This window comes from Podarcis vaucheri, assembly GCF_965113315.1.
Source record: "Podarcis vaucheri genome assembly, chromosome: 13".
NCBI classification, from domain to species: domain Eukaryota; kingdom Metazoa; phylum Chordata; class Lepidosauria; order Squamata; family Lacertidae; genus Podarcis; species Podarcis vaucheri.
The window spans coordinates 42076255-42098342 of record NC_138751.1 but is presented as its reverse complement, the minus strand read 5'-3'; the positions used below and the strand labels follow the sequence as shown (position 1 = coordinate 42098342).

Sequence of the window (22088 nt, the reverse complement as noted above, 5' to 3'; positions counted from 1 at the left end):
GCTGGTGGCGCGGCAGCAGCTGGAGGCCCCATTAGCTAAAGTGGTTCTTCAGGTTAAGAACAGTTTCAGGTTAAGAACGGACCATCAGAATGAATTAAGTGCGTAACCCGAGGTACCACTGTACCAGCTTGGAATTTTGAGGGAACGGCAGGCAGGGCAGTGGGAGAGCTTTGTGAAACTTTGCCAGCATTTTAGAGTGTGTTTCTCATAACGTGACGCATTTTTGTCTGTTCTTTTCTCTAAATATATGCATTTGAGCCTAGTAGATGCACTTCAGCCCTCACTGCTTGGCTGGGAAACCCCATCACAAAATTAGGATGGGCTGTTTTTCAGTGGGCGCATTGTTTTCGGAAAATTGGGGTTAGGTAGGTTGGTCTGTTAAATTCGAACTCATGTCCCATCCCCGTTGTCATGCAAACGGGGTCAGCGCTTTGGAGATGCCAGGGGTGGTGGCCTGTGCTGATCTGATCCAGCCATTCAGTCATGAAATGCAGCCTTTTCAGTTCATAGGGAGAAGTTCAGAGCTGTGCTTCACTGGTGCCTTTTTCCCAGTTATGCAATCGCTGCATCCAAGAGACTGGATGTTCAAAAATTGAACATTGCTGCTGATGTCTACAGCCACAGTGCCATTTATAAATCGTACAAATAAATGGCAGCTTCTCTCTGGGAACTGGTCTCTCACCTTAACCTACAGCTCCCCTAGCGCGGTCCATACCAACCAACCCCCCCCCATCCTGCATTGAAGAAGCACATGAGAGGTTGTTGTGGGTTGATGGGGACTAGCTCATCCTTCACTTGTGCAGTAGTATACAGTGGTACCTCGAGTTACAAACACTTTGGGTTACATACTCTGCTAACCCGGAAGTAGTACCTCAGGTTAAGAACTTTTCCTCAGGGTGAGAACAGAAATCGTGTGCCGGTGGCGCAGGAGGCCCCATTAGCTAAAGTGGTACCTCAGGTTAAGAATGGTTTCAGGTTAAGAACAGACCTCTGGAAAGAATTTAGTTTGTAACCAGAGGTATCACTGTCTACCCATTTATGCCACAGGATGCCTCAGCACCTAACCCATGCCTCAGCACCTAACTAAGGCCCGGGGGCCGGATTCTGCCCAATTGCCTTCTAAATCCGGCCCGCGGACGGTCCAGGAATGTTTTTACATGAGTAGAATGTGTCCTTTTATTTAAAATGCATCTCTGGGTTATTGGTGGGGCATAGGAATTCATTCATCCCCCCCAAAAAAATATAGTCCAGCCCCCCAAAAGGTCTGAGGGACAGTGGACCGGCCCCCTGCTGAAAAAGTTTGCTGACCTTGAACTACAGTGGTACCCCGGGATGCGAACGGGATCCATTCCGGAGCCCTGTTCACATCCTGAACAGAACGTAAGACGCGACTGCGCGTTGCGTTTTGCCACTTCCACACATGCACGTGATGTAATTTTGACCGCATGCGCGAGCGGCGAAACCTGGAAATAACACGCTCCGTTACTTCTGGGTCACCGCGGAGCGCAACCCAAAAATACTTCTTCTGAAGCATATTTATCCTGAGGTATGACTGTATTTGAAAAGCAATTGTAATCAACAGATTACGCTAGTAGGGTTGCAAGAAGTTTTGTAAGGAGGACTATGTGAAATATTGCCGAGAAAAGTATGAAGAGAATTATTAGTGAAGGACTATTAAAAGTAATAGAGGTCCGGATGGTGGCAACATAAGAACAGGCCTTTTCTGTGGTGGCCCCCCACTTGTGGAACGCTCTCCCCAGGGAGGCTTGCCTGGCGCCTTCATTACATATCTTTAGGCACCAGATGAAAAAAATAATAATCCATAACTAGGCCTCTGGCTTTCTGTGGTCTTTTAAGCTTTAAGGGGGGTTGTTAATTGGTATTTGGTTGACATTACTGTTAAGTTGTGGGTGAACATATCAGACGACACAGCGATTCTTCAAACAGCTCCAGTTTATTCACAGGCCAGAACAGAACTGAACTGAAGGGTTCAGTCAGCCTGCTTACATAGAGCTCCACTAGAACGCAACAGTAACCATTTTCTGTAACTATCCAATCACTGAACGTCACTTTCAATCCCTTATTTGCATATGTGGACCTGAGTGAAAACTATCTACAGTATCCCCCTGCTGGCCCAGGGTGAGAACTTCAGTACATAACAATTACGTATTTTCGTTCTTATTTTGTATTTTTTTTGTCATGAACTGCCCCGTGCTCTTCAGATGAAGCACAGTATGCAGATTTTAACAAACCAAACCTTCTGGTCACGCTAACCGAAGTTAACTGTCCCCTGTCCCCTGCAAGGTTGTATGCCCACAGAGTTTCTCCATACCCTGGATCAATCACAAGGTGAAGTTCTTACCCGTCCTGTGCCTGTCGTCTGGTAGGAACATATTACAAAACAGCCACAGAAGGAATATTGCCATATGAAGGAAGCATGCAAATATTTTAGATTTGCATAATTTATGCAGACTGCAGAACCCAGGGTTTCTTGAGTACCTTATTGATCTCTTCGAGAGCCAGGGCGATGCAAACCGATGTGGAAAACCCATTATTTGTGTTTCTTGCAAAGGCGGCGCTAGTTCTGCTCCTGCCTTTCTCGGACGACTTTTCCCTTCTCAAGCTGGAAACTCAACATGACAAGCCTGAATTTGCAATCAGTGCTTTTGACCAGCTAAGAATTACAGATGTCCTTTCACATTTATTACCCTGCCATCCAGTATCTCCAGCCTAGTCTAGTAGTGTAGCGTCTTTTTATTTTATTCTTTTTTATTTTAAAAGAACTTCAAGTGGAAAGAATCTCTGGGTAAGTTTGAGGCACCAATTCCTCTCATTTCAGAAATTTAATTTCTTAATAAAGCAGGTTCGGGAGTCTCTGTTATCTTCGCCTTCGTTTTCCTGTTTTGAACGTGGTTATTTCTTTTAAATGCGTGTCAGGATAAAACTGCCCACTTAAAAAGACAGAATGAAAAACCTGGATCTGAATGACAGCTCTAACTGGGGGCCAGCAATTAAGTCCCACCCACCCAAGACAGAATGGCATGGGAAGCTTCCTTATTCTGAATCAGACCATTGTTCTCTATAGCTCAATCTTGTCTACCGTGACTGGTAGTGTCTCTCTAGGGTTTAAGGTCTAGGCTGGGGGTGCTGCTTACTTTCCTTCACAACAGAAATGGCCATCTAAAGCTCACTTAAAAAGGGGAAAAAAGAAAGCCTGTTTGATGTAGGTCAAGTGCCTGAAGCACAAATAAGGTGCCTGGCTTCCCCCGAAAGAACTCTGGGAACTGTAGTTTGGGGTGCTGGGAATTATAGTTCTGGGAAGGGTAATTTATAGTTTCCATGGAAAAATCCATGTATTTTTAAAAAATGTGCTTTAGATGCACAGGGGGTGAGTGGTTTTGCCCAAAGTGCTTTCTTTTTGCCTTCTTTTTTATTTGTGGCTTAAACTCGGTCATTGTTTGGCTAGCTTCCTTGATGATGATTTAAGGCGCTTCAAGATGGGGACCAGATTTTGCAAATTCAGTTCCGATTTTTCTGTGCATGCATTTGGCAGGTTGAGCTTCCACATTATCCCCGTGGAGTTCCTCTTAGAGGTTACCGTCCACACGCTTTTCACTGCGCAGATGCTGGGGGTGAGGTAAAACCTCTCTTAAATTGTTTTGGTGGAGTTTGTCTTCTTTCTCTCGCAGAACTGGTGAACAGTGACAGAAGTTGTTTCAAAGATGACTCACAAACTCTGTGTAGTCTCAGTCAGGAGATTTTTATTCCCAGACCAGGTACAAGTGTTACCGTAGCAAAGATATTTCTGACTGTTAAAATTAAACAGCAATTAACAGTACACTTCCAAACCAAAGTTTTATCTCCAGCACTTCGTAAATTACAGGAACAGTCCTTCGACAGATTTTACAGGCAATACTCTTCGGACAGACACCTGCCATCAGGCGCCTGCAAAAACGAAGCTGAGTGGTCTTCTTATTGGCACTTCCAGCTGATGCTAATTAAGCTCAGGTTACCACTCCCATATATAAAGGAAAACTCTGGAACCCTTTAGAAACTTTCTACTTGTTTCTGGCAGAATAGATTCCCCCCTAACACTTCCACCATGCTATTCTGCTACTCGCAATGGTGAGCAGAGCCTGATGGACAGCATCTCTGCTGGAATTTATTTTTATTTCCACCCGTCCTCTGAGACATCTGGAGATGTAGGCAGGTGTTTCTGTACCTGTGCAAACCTTAAAGATTACCCAGGGTTTGTACAACAGACTAGTTATCATGTTTCATAACACGCAGAACAGAAGCTTGTGCTTTTTCTGTGGGTGGTGGCAAAGGAGATGGAAATAACTTTTCCATTTGCCCATCTTGTTTTTAATAAGGAGGCGTTGTACAAAACCTCCGTGATTTTATTTTTTTGAAAAACAAACAAACCCTGTTGTACGTATTGCCATGTCTCCCTGTTTGCCCTGTGTTGGAGAGAATGAGAGTATATCTTCTCTGGATTGGGCATTCAGCAATTGATAGAAATAAGTTTCTTTCCTTTGGGTATTGGGGGATGCTAACAAAATAGGATCTTGGGAGGGACACCTGGGGGTCATCTAGTCCAACCCCCCCTGCAATGCAGGAATTATCAGCAAAAGCATCCATTGACAGATGTCCATCCAACTGTAGCACCCTGCTTGTGGTTAACGCTTAGCTGGAATGAAATATTCAACGCAGCAATAGAGAAATTAAAATAATAATTTATTTGTCAGACAAATAAATGAGAGGCACAGTGGTATATGGTTACCAAGCTCTGGCCTGGCCTCCTGCCATTATGGCCAGCACTTATATTCCCTCAGCCCAGGCCCCTTGCTCCTCCTTTGGCTGCCTCTGTCCAATCAGCCTGGTTGAATTTCCTATTGGCTGATTGCTATAACCAATCCTAAAAGATACACCCATATCCTCCTGTCCTTATATGGAACACAAAGAGCTATATATTGTTACATCTATAAATGACAAATAAGTAGTAATATATCTTACATGTGTCTCAACAAGGAATCTTAATTACCAGCTCACCTCTTGCCCTCCTTGCCCTATTGCCTTCTAAAACAAATGGTTAATCTTAAATTTTTATCTTAAACATATGTCAAGGATCTTGAGTTTCACATCAACATTGAAAGATCTCCTTCATTTGAAGGTTTCCAAACAAATGCCTGACCACTATATATCAGGACTGCTTGGATGGCGTCTTCCTGTCTGGCAGGGGGGCTAGGCTGGTGGCTGACTTAATTTCAGGATAAATACAACTCTTACAACTATATGAAATAAGAATCTAGCATTTCTTAAATCCTTTGCATAATTACATTTAAGCCAATATATTTAATACACAACACAGGTAGCCTCTTAAAAGGAATAAGGCCTTTGTAAAGTAGAAAAAGGAACTCAGTTTAAAACAGTTTCAAAAGAAGCCTCTTCAGTTTACACCCCCCCTTCAGCCAGCTGCTTTTCCCATTAGCTCTTCCCAACATTTATTGCCCTCTAACTCTCTCAGTTTAAGAAAGAAACAGCTTTAAAAAAAGACTTCCCAAAAATGCTCTCTTTCTGCCAGCTAGATGCTTCTCCATTTGGTCTTTAACCTTAGAAAGAAGATCTGGCTCATTTTACTGGGAGGCACATTGGTATTATTTTACTATTTACTCATTCCTAATTATGTTTATCTCTGCCTTTTTTATCTTCTGTAACATGTAGGGTCAGTGTCCTCGTTCTCAGCCTGTAATTCCAGCTTTTACGACTTTGAGAATTGTTTTCTGCTATCAATCAAGGGGCCCCCTTGTCTAGGAGGAAAACATTGCCAAGGTTCTCTTAACAGCTAGTCTTCTTGCCTGGCATGAAACATTTGAAAATCTAAGCCCATTTAATTTAGGAACCTGATCAAACATTAATAAAATGCAGGCTTATGATTAGATGCCTCACAACCTCTGCTTAACAACCTCCAAGGAAGGAGAGTCCACAACTTCCTGAGGGAGACCTTTCCACTGTCAAACAACTTTTACTGTCAGAAAGTTATTCCTGAAGCTCCTTTCTTGTAACCTGAAGCCATTGGTTTGGGTCCTACCCTCTGGAGCAGGAGAAAACAAGCTTGTGCCATCCTCCATGGGACAGCCCTTGAGATATTTGAAGATGGCTATCATATCCCCTTCTTTGGGATTGTGTTTTCTGTGACCACCCTGCTCATTAAGTTGATAATGTTTGGAGAGACTGGGTGACTTTTTCCATATAGGAGACAGGCCTATGGCAAGTAATATACTGCACCTTTCTAGCAACAGATATCAGTTATTTCAACTTTTTCAGATAGTTGAGGATGAGAGGCTTGCCTTGCAGCTCAATCTTGTCCGTGTGTCTGCTCAGGAGTAGAAGAAGAGTTTGGATTTGATATCCTGCTTTATCACTACCCAAAGGAGTCTCAAAGCGGCTAACATTCTCCTTTCCCTTCCTCCCCCACAACAAACACTCTGTGAGGTGAGTGGGGCTGAGAGACTTCAGAGAAGTGTGACTGGCCCAAGGTCACCCAGCAGCTGCATGTGGAGGAGCGGGGAATCGAACCCGGTTCACGAGATTACGAGTCTACCACTCTTAACCACTATATCACACTGGTAGGTCCCATTGAGTTCAGGGGGACTCTGGTGAGTGTGTATAGGCTTGAAGGTAAAAGGCAAAGAATCCCTGGATGGTTAAGTCCAGTCAAAGGCAACTATGGGGTTGCAGCGCTCATCTCGCTTTTCAGGCTGAGGGAGCCAGCGTTGGTCCACAGATAGCTTTCCAAGTCATGTGGCCAGAATGACTAAACCGATTCTGGTGGTGCCGTGATCTAAAGCACTGAGCCTTTTGGGCTTGCTGATCGGAAGGTCTGTGGTTCGAATCCCTGCGACAGGGTGAGCTCCCGTTGCTCTGTCCCAGCTCCTGCCAACCTAGCAGTTTGAAAGCACGCCAGTGCAAGTAGATAAATAGGTACCGCTGTGACAGGAAGGTAAACATCATTTTCGTGCACTCTGGTTTCTGTCACAGTGTCCCGTTGCTCCAGAAGCGGTTTAGGCCTGCTGGCCACATGACCCGGAAAGCTGTCTGTGGACAAATGCTGGCTCCCTCGGTCTGAAGCGAGATGAGCGCCGCAACCCCATGGTCGTGTTTGACTGGACTTAACCGTCCAGAGGTCCTTTACTTTTTTACCTTTATAGGCTTGAAGCCTTGTTTCTTCATAACTTGTGTGGAGGTTTGAGCCCTGGGTTTCCCACATCCGACTTCCTCAAACAGCACGTAGTTAAACCGTGGGTTCAGTCCTGTTCATAGCTGTAAACTTTCCCCTTTTCTTGCGAGGAATCCTATTCGGAATAAGAGAATTTCCCTTTAAAAAAGGGAAACGTTGACAGCTATGCTCCTGTAAGATGTAGTGATGGCCATCTGCTTCGATGGCTTTAAGGAGGATTAACACAAATTCATGGAATATAAAGCTATTTGTGGCTACTAGCCATGGCGGTTGTGGTTTCCCTCCACTGCCAGAGGCCTCTGAAAACCAGTTGCCAGTGGCGTAGCGTGGGAGGTGCAGGCGGGGCCGGCCGCACCGGGCGCAACATCTGGGGGCTAGGGTTAGGGGGCGCAAATCCACAGGTTAGGGGGCGCAAATTACTTGCCTTGCCCCGGGTGCTGGCAACCCACGCTACGCCACTGCCAGTCGCTGATCATGGAAGGTGGGATTCTGCTCAGATTCTCCTTGCAGGCTTCCTGCGGTCATCTGGTTGGCCACTGCGAGCCCAGGGTGCTGGTCTCAGACGGGAGTTTGGCACAATATAGCTGACACTTCTAACCTTCTTAACTCAGACTTATCGCTCATGAGGCACCCAGTTGAATGAAGCCCAGCAGCTCCAAAGGCAACCCACCTGTGTCTGCTGCATGCCAGGGGCTGAACAAAACAGGTGGAATTTTCAAGCACTTGACGTACTTCAGTTTGTGGGCAGCCTCCATCTTTTTCCCCCTCTTGAGACAACCATCCGATAGCCAGATGGGCTTAAGAAGGGAGCAAAGTACTGAAAAAATACAGAATGGTTTGGGAGTTCTCTCTCACTCTCTCTTTTTTAAACCAATACAGTGGTACCTCGGGTTACATACGCTTCAGGTTGCAGACTCCACTAACCCAGAAATATTACCTCGGGTTAAGAACTTTGCTTCAGGATGAGAATAGAAATCGTGCTCCGGCGACGCGGCGGCAGCAGGAGGCCCCATTAGCTAAAGTGGTGCCTCAGGTTAAGAACGGTTTCAGGTTAAGAACGGACCTCCGGAACGAATTAAGTACTTAACCCGAGGTACCACTGTATGAGTGGATTTTTTGTGAAAGGATTGGACTGTGAAGAGGGCTCAAGTTCAAACTGGGTATGACGTTAAGCTTCTTAGACAACAAGCGATGTGAAAGGTAAAATAAAATAAAATATTGCACCATCCTCAGAAGTTCCTTGTTCCTTGAAGGCTGTACGCCCAATAACATATTTCTCTCTCTCTCTCTCTCTCTCCCTCTCTCCACACACAATTCTGTGCTGCCCTATTCCATACAAATCAATCCTTCCTTCCTTTTCATCCCCTACTTCTTTTAACTTCAGTGGGGTGTAAATTTATTCCTCATTATAAGCACACAGGTAATATCGCAGTTTGGCAAAGACTTGGGCTGTATGTACACACCATACCATCAAAGCACATCTTCCCAGGAACTTTGGTAAGGGTGCTGGGAATAGCAGCTCCGTGAGACAGCAAACTACAGTTCCGAGGATTTTTATTGGGGGGGTTGCTTTAAATGCATGGTGCGTACAGTACGCAGCCTAAGTTCTGACTTCCGTTCCCTAACCTAGCGGCACATTCATGTCATGGAAAAGAGGTGCAACAGGAACTGAGTGGTTAAGCACCCGACGCCCAGCTGCAGCGAGTTAATTTCGCTGGAGAAGAGAGGTTTGGCCCCTTCCTTCTCTAATGTGTTTTCTTCAGCTCCAGATCACAACCTTATAACGTTAGTGGGGGAAAGTGAATTTCACTTTGCGGGAGGTAAAGTGGACTGATCTTTTCCCAAGACACCTTTGCAAGACTCTTCTGTGGCCACGAGCAATTTAACAGAGCAATTTCCCACTCGTTTATTGCAGCTTTAATTCCAACATCTCCCTCTCTCTCTTTTAATCATACGAACAGTTTCCAAAATCATTGTTCTTAAACGACAAATTAGCCATACTTGCAAAGAGGAAATATATATATATATAAAACAACAACAGCATATGAAAGCACAACTCTTTTTTCTTCTTCCCCAAAATAACATCTGCAAAAATTAATACCACATTGGATCTGAAAAGGATCCCAGGGAACATTTTGTTTGTTTGTTTTAAGACATGCTTTGATTCAGTTGAGATTGGGTGTATTTTTAATATGTGGGGTAAAACCAGACCCCCTTATTCACAGCACAAAATGCCATCAGCATGATTACACACACAAAAACACAACAATTCTGCCAATTTGCAAAACTCCCCGGCACCCACCCCAAAGGGCACTACAAAACATCTTGTTACTTAGCACTTGGTGAGGACTTTTCTCCCCTTGCAGCTGATCGATCAGTGGAGTTTATGAATCTGGATGTGAACGCTTGTCTCAAGCAAGGAAAGCGTTGTGTGTCCAGTCACTGGTATCTAAGGGAAACGACATGAAAGACTTAAACATCTTCACTTTCTTCTTCATCTTCTTCTTGCACACGGACTGTTCATGCAAAACATACGACATTTCCACATGCAGCGTTAGGCAGAAATTCAACTTTGCACAGAACTTGCTAAAAGGATTTTCGTTCTCTGGTTCAGTTTGTTTTTTTGACAAGCAGAGGACTTTATCGCTTGTAACACACACACGAGGAATCTCCCCTTCCTCTCCCCAGTTCTGTTCCTCTGTCTAGCAGCACGCTGCCATAGGACTTCCATCCTTCCATCCTCCGAAATAGAATTCCACACACACACACACCCAAGCAGAACTCTGCTCATGTCTGCCCACCCCCAGACAAGTGATCCAGGCGACGGTCTTAGTACAGCCCCATGATTGCGATGCCAACGTCCTTGGACGGCCGGCGGTCTTTGACCAAAAAGTTGATCATGCTCTCCGATTTGATGAGCAGGTTGCAACCCAAAAAGAAGACCCCAAAGACCACAGTCAAGGAGAGGACGCAAAGGACCGCGATCTGCACCACTCGGGTGATGAAGAGGTTCCTCTCATCTGGGAGCAGGACTGACGCACCTCCATCGCTGGCCACCACTGTCCCTGTCCCATTGCAGCAGCCAATCAAAGTGCTCAGGTCTTGGGACCGGTTAGAATACACCCCTTCTTCCACTAGCGTCTGATTAAATAAAGTCCCGTTCATTGTATATCCACCAGAATTTCCAGAAAATAAGAACAACGGACGCAGACTTGAGCTTCCCTTATGGATGACCCCACAGTTATGAAGACTTCTCAGCAAGACTTCTCTGTCTGTCTCCTTGATTCTTTCTTCTTTTAAAAATCAAGATAGTGTCAGCCAGCAGAAGGGAGTGGAGAGAAAGAAAAGGAATTCCAGTACGAGCAAATCGCTCCTCGGCAACAGCTTCACCAGATCTTTAAGGAGAAGCAAGGTAATTCCAGAAGCTAAGTTTCCAGGGGGGAATGTGCAGGCAGGCTGGCTGGCTGGCTGGCTGAGAACTCAGGAAATGCACATTGCATTGTAAAGTCTCCAAGCAGCATGATAGAAAATAAGTCACATTAAAACTCCACCCCAACTGATCCTAAGCACCACCTTCATCCCTCCTACCATTTCAGGGAGAGAGCAGCTTGCTCATATTCCTTCCCACGACACAGAGAACCTATGCAGTTCAGTGGGACACAGGGATGGGCAAATTTCGGTCAATTTTGGTTTCTCTCGGCTTTTTGTTTTTCCAAACTTAAGTTCAGTTCTTCATTCATTCAGTCATTGAATTTATATACTGCCCTATACCCAGAGGTCTCAGGGCAGTTCACAACAAAAATCACAATATGTAACATCAAAAATAAAAATAACCCAATAACGTTTCTGTATCCGTTAGCAATTTTGTTGAGGGGACGGACCCAAACTCATGGAAATGTACCAGCATTTTAGTGTCTATTTCTTCTAATTTCCCCCTGTTTATATACAATTTCCCTAATGCAGACATTTCATGGCAAGCAAGTTTCCTTAATATGATGCAGTTTTGCATGTTATTTTTTATGAATAAATGCATTTTTAGGAACACTTTCTCATAACGTGCATATTTTGTGTGTGCTGTGTTTTGACTAGAGAATTGCCAGTGGGGGGGGGGGGAATCCAGACAGCTGTGAATTCTGAAGGGTAGCTGTGTTTTGCTTCACATATTTTTTGGGGAGAGGTGAATAAGGTTGGTTCGCACTTAAATATAAATGGCTCCCCTATCCCTAAGTGGGACTTTGCTGATGTTTTAAGAAGAGGCGCTACCAAAATATATAGGAAGGTCTATCCTGAAGGGTGGGGCCTGTTGGAAGACATTATCCCAGACCAGAGCTGCCCACCTTATATTCCTGGAGTGTGTAAATGCAGCCATTTTGTCTCTGATCCCAGGGGCCATCCAAGACATTCAGCTGCCCAAGGCAAAATTCAAAATGGCGCTTCCTCCCCTTTCCACATGCAGAAGCCAACCAGGCTGGCAGCTGAATCTTAGTCAACGCCTACAATAAGACTTGGGTGTGTGCATGAGGGCTGCCTAAGTGTCTCTCTCATTGATGCTCTCTGTCCTCCCCAACATCTGGGGCAGCTGGCACATGCTGCCAGTTGGTAGGGCCGGCCCTGAATGAACTAAGTATTTTCCTGTCCACGAGTGCATGGATGCTATGAGGGCTCTTGAATCCAAAGATCTTCCTAAATGAGTTACGGTGGTACCTTGATTCTCAAACTTAATCTGTTCCAGAAGTCTGTTCCAAAACCAAAGCGTTCCAAAACCGAGGCGCGCTTTCCCATAGGAAGCAATGCAAAATGGATTAATCCGTTCCAGACTTTTAAAAACCAACCCCTAAAACAGCAATTTAACATGAATTCTACTATCTAACGAGACCATTGATCCATAAAATGAAAGCAATAAACAATGTACTGCAGTCACACAATCAGTCAATCAATCTGTAGCTGAACTGGGTTCCACACAGTCACAGAAATAGAAAAAAGAGCTGCAAAATAAATAAATAAATAAATAAACAGCAAAAACAGACAGCATAACACTCAAATCGGCAGCGTAACATTCAAAATGGAGCACATTTAGCTTCTGAAAAAAGTTCACAAACTGGAACACTTACTTCTGAGTTTGCAGTGTTTGGGTTTGCAAGTTGTTTGGGTACCAAGGCATTTGAGAACTAAGGTACCACTGTATTTGTTACACACGTCCAGCCATTCCTTCATTGTTGCAAACCTCCTTTCCCCAGCCTGTGCTTTTGTTCTGAGGAGATCCAAATGCGTTGTCTACAGCCACTTCCATTGCCTGCGATCATATCCATCCTTGGTTTTCACAGGAGCAGCCTATGGTTTTCTGTGTAAGTGCGCTTGCTTGTTTTTGAATTTCGCCCCATTCTGCTCACACTGTGAAACTTTCAATATTGCCAATCTTGTCTGCATTTCAGCTAAAATCTTTGGATATTTTTAAAATGCTTGACTTCGATGTCACGCTGCAACATGGGTTTTGCAGTCTCGTGGCTTCTTATAAACGACGATTCTCACGCACATGTGTTTTGCGTACAGAATAAGAGAGTTTGGTGCAAAAGTTTAAAACAACACAAGAATGCAGACGGCTTGTGTGGGGAAGATTGAAATAAACAGATATGCCAAACTTGTGGTTTCTGAGTAGAGTAACCAGTAAAATATTCAGATTCGGGTTACGACGCAATGGAAACCACCATGTTCAGCTGGAATTTTCCAAGTTTTGGTGGAATGGCGAGAAAGATTGCTTTTTTCACACCTACCCCAAGAATCCTGGGAACTCTAGCTTACCCCTCACAGAGCTACACTTCCTAGCACCCTTAACAAAACTGGAGTTCCCATAATTATTTGGGGCGGGGGGTGAGTTTGATATGTGCTTTAAACTTGTGCTGCGTAAACGGGTTTGTATCCCATGGTGTGAAGAATGCATTTATGGACACAAGAGGGCAGTAAAGGAACAGTATGGAAATATCAAGGCAAAGCTCTGGGAGGCCATTAAATAATGCACACACCTCAGTTTGACATTTGGGTGCCTGGTTTGTTATTTTAAAAGATGCTACTTACTGGAATGCAAGCAGCAGATGTTTTTACCCCCCTCCCTCTAGAAACGAATAAGTTAAAATTTCTGGCACGTCTTGTTGGTAGTACATTCATATGCAGTGGTACGTTGGTTCTCAAACTTAATCTGCTCCGGAAGTCCGAAATGTTCGAAAACCAAGGTGCGGCTTCTGATTGGCGCAGGCACCCTGGAAGCAATAGCTGACAGCCACATCAGATGTCTGGCTTCCAAAAAACATTGAAAACCAGAACACTTACTTCCGGGTTTTTGGCGTTTGGGAGCCAAAATGTTTGAGAACCAAGGCATTCGAGAACCAAGGTTCCACTGAACCTATTTGGGCTGAATTACATAAACTTATTATGTATTCCCCTATCAATTAGGGCTTTGCCAAGGAAAGCCATGCAACGGAACTTGCTTTCAAACTGAGGAGCGTTCAGGACACGTCCCACAGAACTGGGTGGAAAATTTATCTTTCTCAACATTGCCTGTGCAAACTTTCCCTGCTACCTTACCCCCTGCCTTGGACGGTTCAATTAAATCGGCGATTAACCCATAACCAGCGTTCTGAAGGGGTGCTGAATGTGATGGCGAGTGCAGAATCCTGCTTCCCAAGGATCCCGGTATCCATTTTTAACAGCAAGCTTCTAATCCTTATGTATCTGTGAAGAGACAATTGAATGGGAAGGCATGGGGAGTTCCTGCCAGCACCTCATAAAGTAACCAAACAAACCCCTGTGTTGCAAAGAGAACATCAGCAATGTCTAGGCAACACGATGACCATGTACATATGCGATAGACAATCTTTTATAGAATTCCTTCAAACCATAACAAGTCCAAAATGAAATCTTTAGTCTCAAAGTCTCTGAAAATCTTTAAATGAAGCGAGGTACCAGACTTTGTAAAAGGGACACAGGTGGCGCTGCGGGTTAAACCACAGAGCCTAGGACCAGGGGCGCCGACTTATAAAAAATATTGGGGGGGCCCATACCAGGACGCGTCGTCCAACTTTTGGGATGCACCTCGGCGGGGGCTGTTTCTTCTTCTTCTTCGGAGGCAGAGTCGGGAAGAGCGCCCGGGAAGCTGCCGCTGGTTCGCTCGGGTAGCCGGGAGAACGCAGTTCGAGGTGGCGGTGTTGGGGAGAGACCCTCGCTCAGGGCGCCACGAGACTTGGCCGGCGGCCTATCTGGGGGGTTTTGGAGCGTATTTCGGCGGAGCGATTGGGGAGGAGAGGGCTTGTTGCCGGATTCTTCAGCTGGGCCGGAGATCCGCTGCTGGGGGGTCCCTGGGCCGAGTTGTGAGCACGGCCTGCTGAAGGGAGATCCAGCTGATTGCGCGACGGGGACGGCCGGGGCTCTCCGGCTAGGGTGCGCGGCTGGCTGGCTGGCTGGCTGGCTGGCGAGGGAGCAGGTGGGGAGGAGGCGGGGGTCAAAACACCTACGCAACCTGAACAAGCAAAAAACCAAAGTTTTGGGAAAAAAATTGACAACTGAGGAATCAGAGAGGTTTCAGAAAGAGACAGACCTAAAAATTGTAAAGAAGGTGAAATACCTAGGGGTAAATTTGACTGCTAAAAAACTGAACTTATTTAAAGATAATTATGAAAAATGTTGGCTAGAAATTAAAAAGGATTTAGAAACTTGGTCAAGATTGAAACTTTCCTTGTTGGGTCGAATTGCAGCTATAAAGATGAATGTATTGCCAAAGATGTTGTTTTTGTTTCAAACCCTACAGATTGTGGACAGAGTGGAGTGTTTTGGAAAGTGGCAGAAGGATATTTCTAAGTTTATCTGGCAGGGCAAAAAGCCCAGAATAAAATTTAAGATTTTAACTGATGCAAAGGAAAGAGGGGGGTTTGCCCTGCCGGACTTAAGGTTATATTATAAAGCTGCAGCCTTCTGCTGGATGAAGGATTGGTTACTGTTAGAGAACACTGATGTCCTAGATCTGGAAGGGTTTAATAATGCTTTTGGATGGCATGCATATTTGTGGTACGACAAGGTTAAGGTTCATAAAGGATTCAAAAACCATATTGTCAGAAAAGCAATATTTATTGTCTGGACAAAATATAAAGACTTATTAGAAAACAAGACCCCGAGATGGTTATCACCAATGGAGGCGAAGGCCCGAAAAAGACTCAATATGGAGGCCGGTTGGCCGAAATATTGGGAAATAATAGAAAAAATTGGAGATAATTGGAGTTTGCAGAGTTTGGAAAAATTAAAGAATAAGGTGCGAGATTGGTTACATTACGCTCAAATTCAAGAGGTATTTAAATTGGATAAAAAGAGAGGATTCCAGGTGGAAAAATCGAAGTTAGAGACAGAATTGTTAGAACCAAAGACTAAGGTACTTTCAAGAATGTATAACTTGCTGCTTAAATGGAATACTCAGGATGAGACAGTCAAATCAGCCATGATAAAATGGGCTCAGGATATTGGGCATAACATTATGTTTGAGGACCGGGAAAGGTTATGGACCACCGGAATGAAATTCACGGCATGTAATGCCTTGAAGGAAAACATTATGAAAATGATATATAGGTGGTACATGACTCCAGTCAAGCTTGCAAAGATATATCACCTGTCTGATAATAAATGCTGGAAATGTAAGGAGGCTGAAGGGACATTTTTTCACCTCTGGTGGACTTGTCCAGGAGTGAAGGCCTTCTGGGAAATGATTTACAATGAGCTAAAAAAGGTATTTAAATATACCTTTACCAAGAAACCAGAGGCCTTCCTTTTGGGCATAGTCGGCCAGAAAGTGTTAAAAAAGGACAGAACCTTTTTTATGTATGCGACCACAGCAGCAAGAATACTCATCGCAAAACACTGGAAGACACAAGATTTGCCCACACTGGAAGAGTGGCAGACGCAACTGATGGACTATATGGAACTGGCTGAAATGACTGGCAGAATCCGAGATTTGGGAGAAAAAACAATGGAAGAGGACTGGAAAAAATTTAAAGACTACTTACAAAAACAATATAAGTTATATGAATGTTAAGAAATTGTATGGTCTAGAAAAATATGGCTCCAGTAATTTGATTGTGAGATATAGAAACTAAGTTATAAGTAAGATAAGGTCGAAATTTAAAGTAATACAATGTTTAATTTAAGGTATAAATAACTGACAAAAATTACTTTAAAACTAAAAATATAACAATTGAAAAGTACAAAGTAAGATATGAAATAAGGTAAAAATTTGCTGGTACTTTCTATTATAAAGAACGCAGGGTAAGGGAGATGTGAGGAAGTCCAGTTAGTTATATAAAAAAGTTTTTGAATAGTTATGTTTTTGTTGTTTTCTTTCTTTTTTTTCTATCTATATTGTTCGTTGGTGTTTTTGTATTTAGCGTTTTGTTTGTTATTCTGTTTGGTGAGGGGATTTTGTGTGTTTATTCTTTATTGTGTGTTTTAAAACTTAATAAAATATTTTATTAAAAACAAAACAAAACAAAAAAAAAACACCTACGCAAGCCACCAAAAAAATCATCTGCTGATTTAGATAGGAACAGGATGCACCTAACTTTCTGTCAACTTTAAGAAAACTCATGTTTCCCCTCATCTGTAAAAGGGGGAACCGATATTCACCATCACCTTATGGAACCAGATACCCAGCTGTTCTCTTCTTGCAAAAAAAAAGAAAAAGAAACAGAAACACCTCTTCGGTTGGTTTCAAGCGCAGATAGGGCGATTTAAAGAGAAACCACACAAATGCCTTGTAAATTGTCCCCCACCGCCCACGACTTGGCTTATCCGGTTTGCAACGCGCGAAAAGGCTGGGCCGAGATGCAAACCGCTGCTGGGCTGCGATTACTTGATTTAAAGGTTACAGATAGGTAGCCGTGTTGGTCTGCCATAGTCAAAATAAAAGAATTCCTTCCAGTATCACCTTAAAGACCAACTAAGTTAGTTCTTGGTGTGAGCTTTCGTGTGCATGCACACTTCTTCAGATACCTGAAGAAGTGTGCATGCACACGAAAGCTCATACCAAGAACTAACTTAGTTGGTCTTTAAGGTGCTACTGGAAGGAATTTTTTTATTTTGATTTAAAGGGAAAGGGTCGCCGCCAATCCGCCCACGGCAAACGCCTTGCACCCACCCCGAAAGACGCGCCGCAGCCAATGGGATCCTGTTTACCAGAGAGGGCGATTTGCTGGTGGAGAGTTTGAGCCAGACGCAGTGGCCCTCGCGCGCCGGCGGACGAACCCGAAGGGGAGACTGCTAAACGCAGACGAAACATGTGCACGCAGCCACATGGCAACCTGAACCAGAGGGCCGGAGTCGCCCGGCGGCGGCGCTCTGCTGGAGGGGCGCCCGAGATTATTGGGGGGACGGAACCCCCCAAAACGAATTTTTGAGGGGGCTCGGGCCCCCTCAAGCCCCATGGAGTCGGCGCCTATGCCTAGGACTTGCCGATCAGAAGGTTGGCAGTTCGAATCCCCACGACGGGGTGAGCTCCCGTTGCTCGGTCCCTGCTTCTGCCAACCTAGCAGTTTGAAAGCACATCAAAGTGCAAGTAGATAGATAGGTACTGCTCCGGGGGGAAGGTAAACGGTGTTTCTGTGCGCTGCTCTGGTTCGCCAGAAGCGGCTTAGTCATGCTGGCCACATGACCCGGAAGCTGTACGCCAGCTCCCTCAGCCAGTAAAGAGAGATGAGCGCCGCAACCCCAGAGTCGGTCACGACTGAACCTAACAGTCAGGGGTCCCTTTACCTTTACTTTACCAGACTTTGTACGATGAAAGACAAGCTGTGAAGCTTTGTGTATTCAGCAAATATGATGTCCAACACTAAAAAGTGATTCCAGATACTGACTACTGCTTCGTAGAATTCTTCGTCAGTGTGGTGGGAGGATATAGAATTGCTTCATAAACCCATCTTATTTTGAATGAATGTTTGTAAATGAAAATATCAAATGCTGTGGACAAGTGCTCATGTAATAATGTAGTCACTGCCCAGCAGTTCCACAGCATTTGATATTTTCATTTACATTCATTCATTCGAAATAAGATGGGTTTATGAAGCAATTCTATATCCTCCCACCACACTGACGAAGAATTCTACGAAGCAGTAGTATGAAGCAGTATGAAGCAATTCTATATCGGGTGAGGCTTCAGGACTCTTCTGAAGTCTTTGCATTTATAATCTCCCCCTGTCCCCAGAGACCCCAGAGGCATTGTGTGAAAGTGAAGGATGCTCTCGCTGTGTGTTTGTGCGTGCCTGCGTCCCCTTGCCGGTTTAAGTCTTCCCAATTAGCGCATGTTTCATTTGTCCCACAAAACTCCACGGGACTGTTGGCAGAGCCCCCTCCTTCACCTGCACCCTGGCTTCCAATCCGTGGCCCCAGTGGCATAGAATCTTAGTTGGAAGAGACCCAAGGATCGATCTAGTCCAGTCCCCTGCAATGCAGGAATATGCAGCAGTCCTGTATGAGGACCGAACCTGCAACCTTGCTGTTATCAGCACCGCAAACCAGCTGAGCCATCCCATGAGCCGAATGTGGTCGTCTTGGGCCAGGAGTTGGCTTCACCTGCTGAGCAGCAGCCTGAAGGAGCAGAAGACAAAGTGACTCCACCTGTGGCTAATCAGCCTCCTTGCTTCTGATGAGAACCAGCTGGCACCAGCTTTCTAGCTTCAGTCGGTTGCTGGAAACAATATTCCTCGTTCCTGGCCAGGCCTCGCTGCTTCTTGCTTCTCGTGACCTTGGATCCTTGGCTTGTCTGGCTGGATTGTCTGGCTACATGAACCGAGATATTCCTGACCTTAGGACTGGACTGGACCTTGTGTATTGACTCTGCCTCCAGGCAAAGAGAAGGGACGACCCAGGAAATCTTTCTATACATGTGAGTACCTTTTGGTGATCCATGGAAGCTGCTGGGAGCTTTCACTGGTGTTGCCTCTAGCTGCGTGAAGGCTGCTTTGTGGAGTGCCCAGCTGGTACAAATGGGCATATTTTGAAGTGCTCCATGCATTCTCTTCATCCGATGCAATAGGCCTTTCCATATCCATGGGCCAAAACCAAACCATTTCCATATGCTGACACTGTCTGCCAGATTGAGATGACAGTCTATCATCTATCTATCTATTCCAATTTCATTAATCTCAAAAGCCCTAGAAGGTTTGCTACTTATTGCGCCCACTTTACAGATGGGAGGACCCCAGCTGTGATTTCAGAGGGATTTGCTGAAGGCCACCAAACTGGTATCTGAATCCCGAAGTCCTCCTCTCTGTTAACTGGCTTCGTTTTTGCTGTGCACACATTGTACATTTCAAGAACAGTCCTGGGAACTGTAGTTTAAAGGTGCTGGAGATTTTAGCTCTGAGAAAACTACCGTTCCTAGAATTCTATGCTTGTGATTTACATAGAAATTGCATGGGGAGTTTATTACGGTTCCTGTGCAGAAAGCAGAGCACCCTATCATTTAAACCAGAAAGTGGAGCAAACCAACATACAGGTTTGTGTGTGAGAGAGATCTTCCTTCCATCCTTCTTTTGTAGAATCACAGAAATGTAGACTTTGGAAGGGACCCTGGAAGTCATCCAGTCCCAGGGCCAAAATTGGGCTTTCTGTCACCTGGGGCAAAGACCTAGTTTGTCATACACATACCATGTGTGTTTGCGTACTCACACAAAAAACCCATATTTGCTTATAAAGGACATAAAAAGGAGCTTGAAAGTGGCCGGAGAAGAGCTGTAACTCCAGTAGTAAAACTGTCTGTGTGTACAGTGCCGGATTTACATATAAGCTAGACAACCTATAGCTTAGGGCCCCACTCTCTTGGGCCCCCCAAAAAAAATTAAAGGAAAAAACCACTAGATGTACATTTCCAAAATAAAAGATAAAAAACAGATAAAATAAAACCTACATAGAGCAAGTGTTTAGTGTTGTGTCGGCTCCTATGATGTAAGTAATGGGCTAGCCTGCTCCCTGAAATATCACTGGTTTACAGTGGTACCTTGGCTCTCAAACTTAATCCGTTCCAGAAGTCTGTTCCAAAACCAAAGTGTTGCAAAACTAAGGCGCGCTTTCCCTTAGAAAGTTATTGCCAAATGCCAATATTAAGTTTGTTATGAATAAAAGAATCATTTTAAGTTAGACCTTAATAATTATTTCACTATTGATATAAGTCTTCTTAATTGTATTTCACGATTAACATACTTTATGTATTTTATCAAAGTAATTGTTGAACTGAAATACAATTTTTTGTTATGTGCCAATGGCTTTAGATACCTATTAGGTCCATAAATGACCATATAGCATCTATTCAACACAAAAAAGCAGCGACAATTTGCTGACAAAGGACAGCTGGACTTATAAACTGGGCCCCATTACCTGCAGTAGCTTAGGGCCTCATCAAACCTAAATCTGGCCCTGAATGGGAGTGCACCAGTTTCTCCTTTGTGCCAGCTGTTTTGGCAGAGTATCGGTGCTAGAGAAATTGCTGGGTGCATGCTCAGATGCATATTTATTTTATTTTATTTATATCCTGACCTATGGGGGGGCAGTCTCAGGGCAGTTCACAGAATAAGGGCGGTTCACACAAGCATACATGTGGGGACATGTGGGGAAACTCAGAAAGTTCGTTGTAGTCAAGTCCTATTCATAGCAGACTCATTGAAATGAACGAAACTTTGTCAATCATGTTCATTGGCACCAACTGATCTACTGTAAGCACGATTACCACGGGCTGGCTCCATCTATCCATGGATATTGCAGGGGTGGGCAGGGTCCAGGATAATCATAGAAAAACTTTGTATGTAATGGGGGAATTTATGCGCACAGCCCAAAGAGGCAGAGAAGAAAGATTATTTCTTTTTCTGTGTTGACTTTCCTATTGTAAGCCGATGGGGCCGATCCTGGGTGTGTATATAAAATAACGCCCAGGGGAAGGTGATCCTTGGGCGACCGGGGCGAGAGCGAAGAGGGGCGGATGGAGAGCCAGTCCCCGAGGGGGCGGGCAAGGCGCGCTCCCTCCGCGGCGCTGGGAAGGCCCTTCTTCCTGGGAGGGGACGACCGGGGAGGAGAAGGAGGGAGCTGCGAGCCAAGGCGGGGGCGATCCCACCCACCCGCTCGCCCCACTGACTCCCGTCGGACAGCTGCTTCCTCTCGCCTGCTGGTGGGATCCTGCTGCCCCGGCGCGCCATAACGCACCATCGGCGGCGAAGGAAGCCTCGGGAGAGCCGCTCGCTTTTCCTCCGCAGCAGCAGCAGCAGCCAAAACTTCTCTCCAGCTCGGAAACCTCCCGCTCCGCCGACATGGGCAAAGCGGGCGCCGCTTTCCGTGCCTTCGGGCTGATCCTGTTCGCCTCCGCGGTTTGGGGTAAGAGAGTTAGTTTGTTGTTGTTTAGTTGTGCCCAACTCTTCGTGACCCCCTGGACCAGAGCATGCCAGGCACTCCTGTCTTCCACTGCCTCCCGCAGTTTGGTCAAACTCATGTTAGTTTGGAGAACACTGTCCAACCATCTCGTCCTCTGTCCTCCCCTTCTCCTTGTGCCCTCCATCTTTCCCAACATCAGGGTCTTTTCCAGGGAGTCTTCTCTTCTCATGAGGTGGCCAAAGTATTGGAGCCTCAGCTTCAGGATCTGTCCTTCCAGTGAGCACTCAGGGCTGATTTCCTTCAGAATGGATACGTTTGACCTTCTTGCAGTCCACGGGACTCTCAAGAGTCTCCTCCAGCACCATAATTCAAAAGCATCAATTCTTCGGCGATCAGCCTTCTTTATGGTCCAGCTCTCACTTCCATACATCACTACTGGGAAAACCATGGCTTTAACTATACA

General features: G+C 45.1%; 2 protein-coding genes across 2 annotated transcripts in view; one reads left to right on the top strand and one right to left on the bottom strand.

The window, feature by feature from the left end:
- Positions 1–10069: 10069 nt before the first annotated feature.
- Positions 10070–10405, bottom strand: RPRML (reprimo like; the record flags this gene model as incomplete). Its single annotated transcript, XM_082195384.1, has 1 exon — positions 10070–10405. One exon carries the CDS (start codon positions 10403–10405, stop codon positions 10070–10072), a length of 336 nt encoding a protein of 111 aa, XP_082051510.1.
- A 10871-nt stretch (positions 10406–21276) lies between these two features.
- The window catches only part of ITGB3 (integrin subunit beta 3), a 55466-nt gene continuing 54654 nt past the window's right edge, over positions 21277–22088 (top strand). Inside the window, exon 1 of the mRNA XM_082194829.1 lies at positions 21277–21628. Within this exon, the coding sequence (XP_082050955.1) occupies positions 21565–21628 (64 nt within the window). The 5' untranslated portion in view covers positions 21277–21564. The remainder of the gene's footprint in view (positions 21629–22088) is intronic.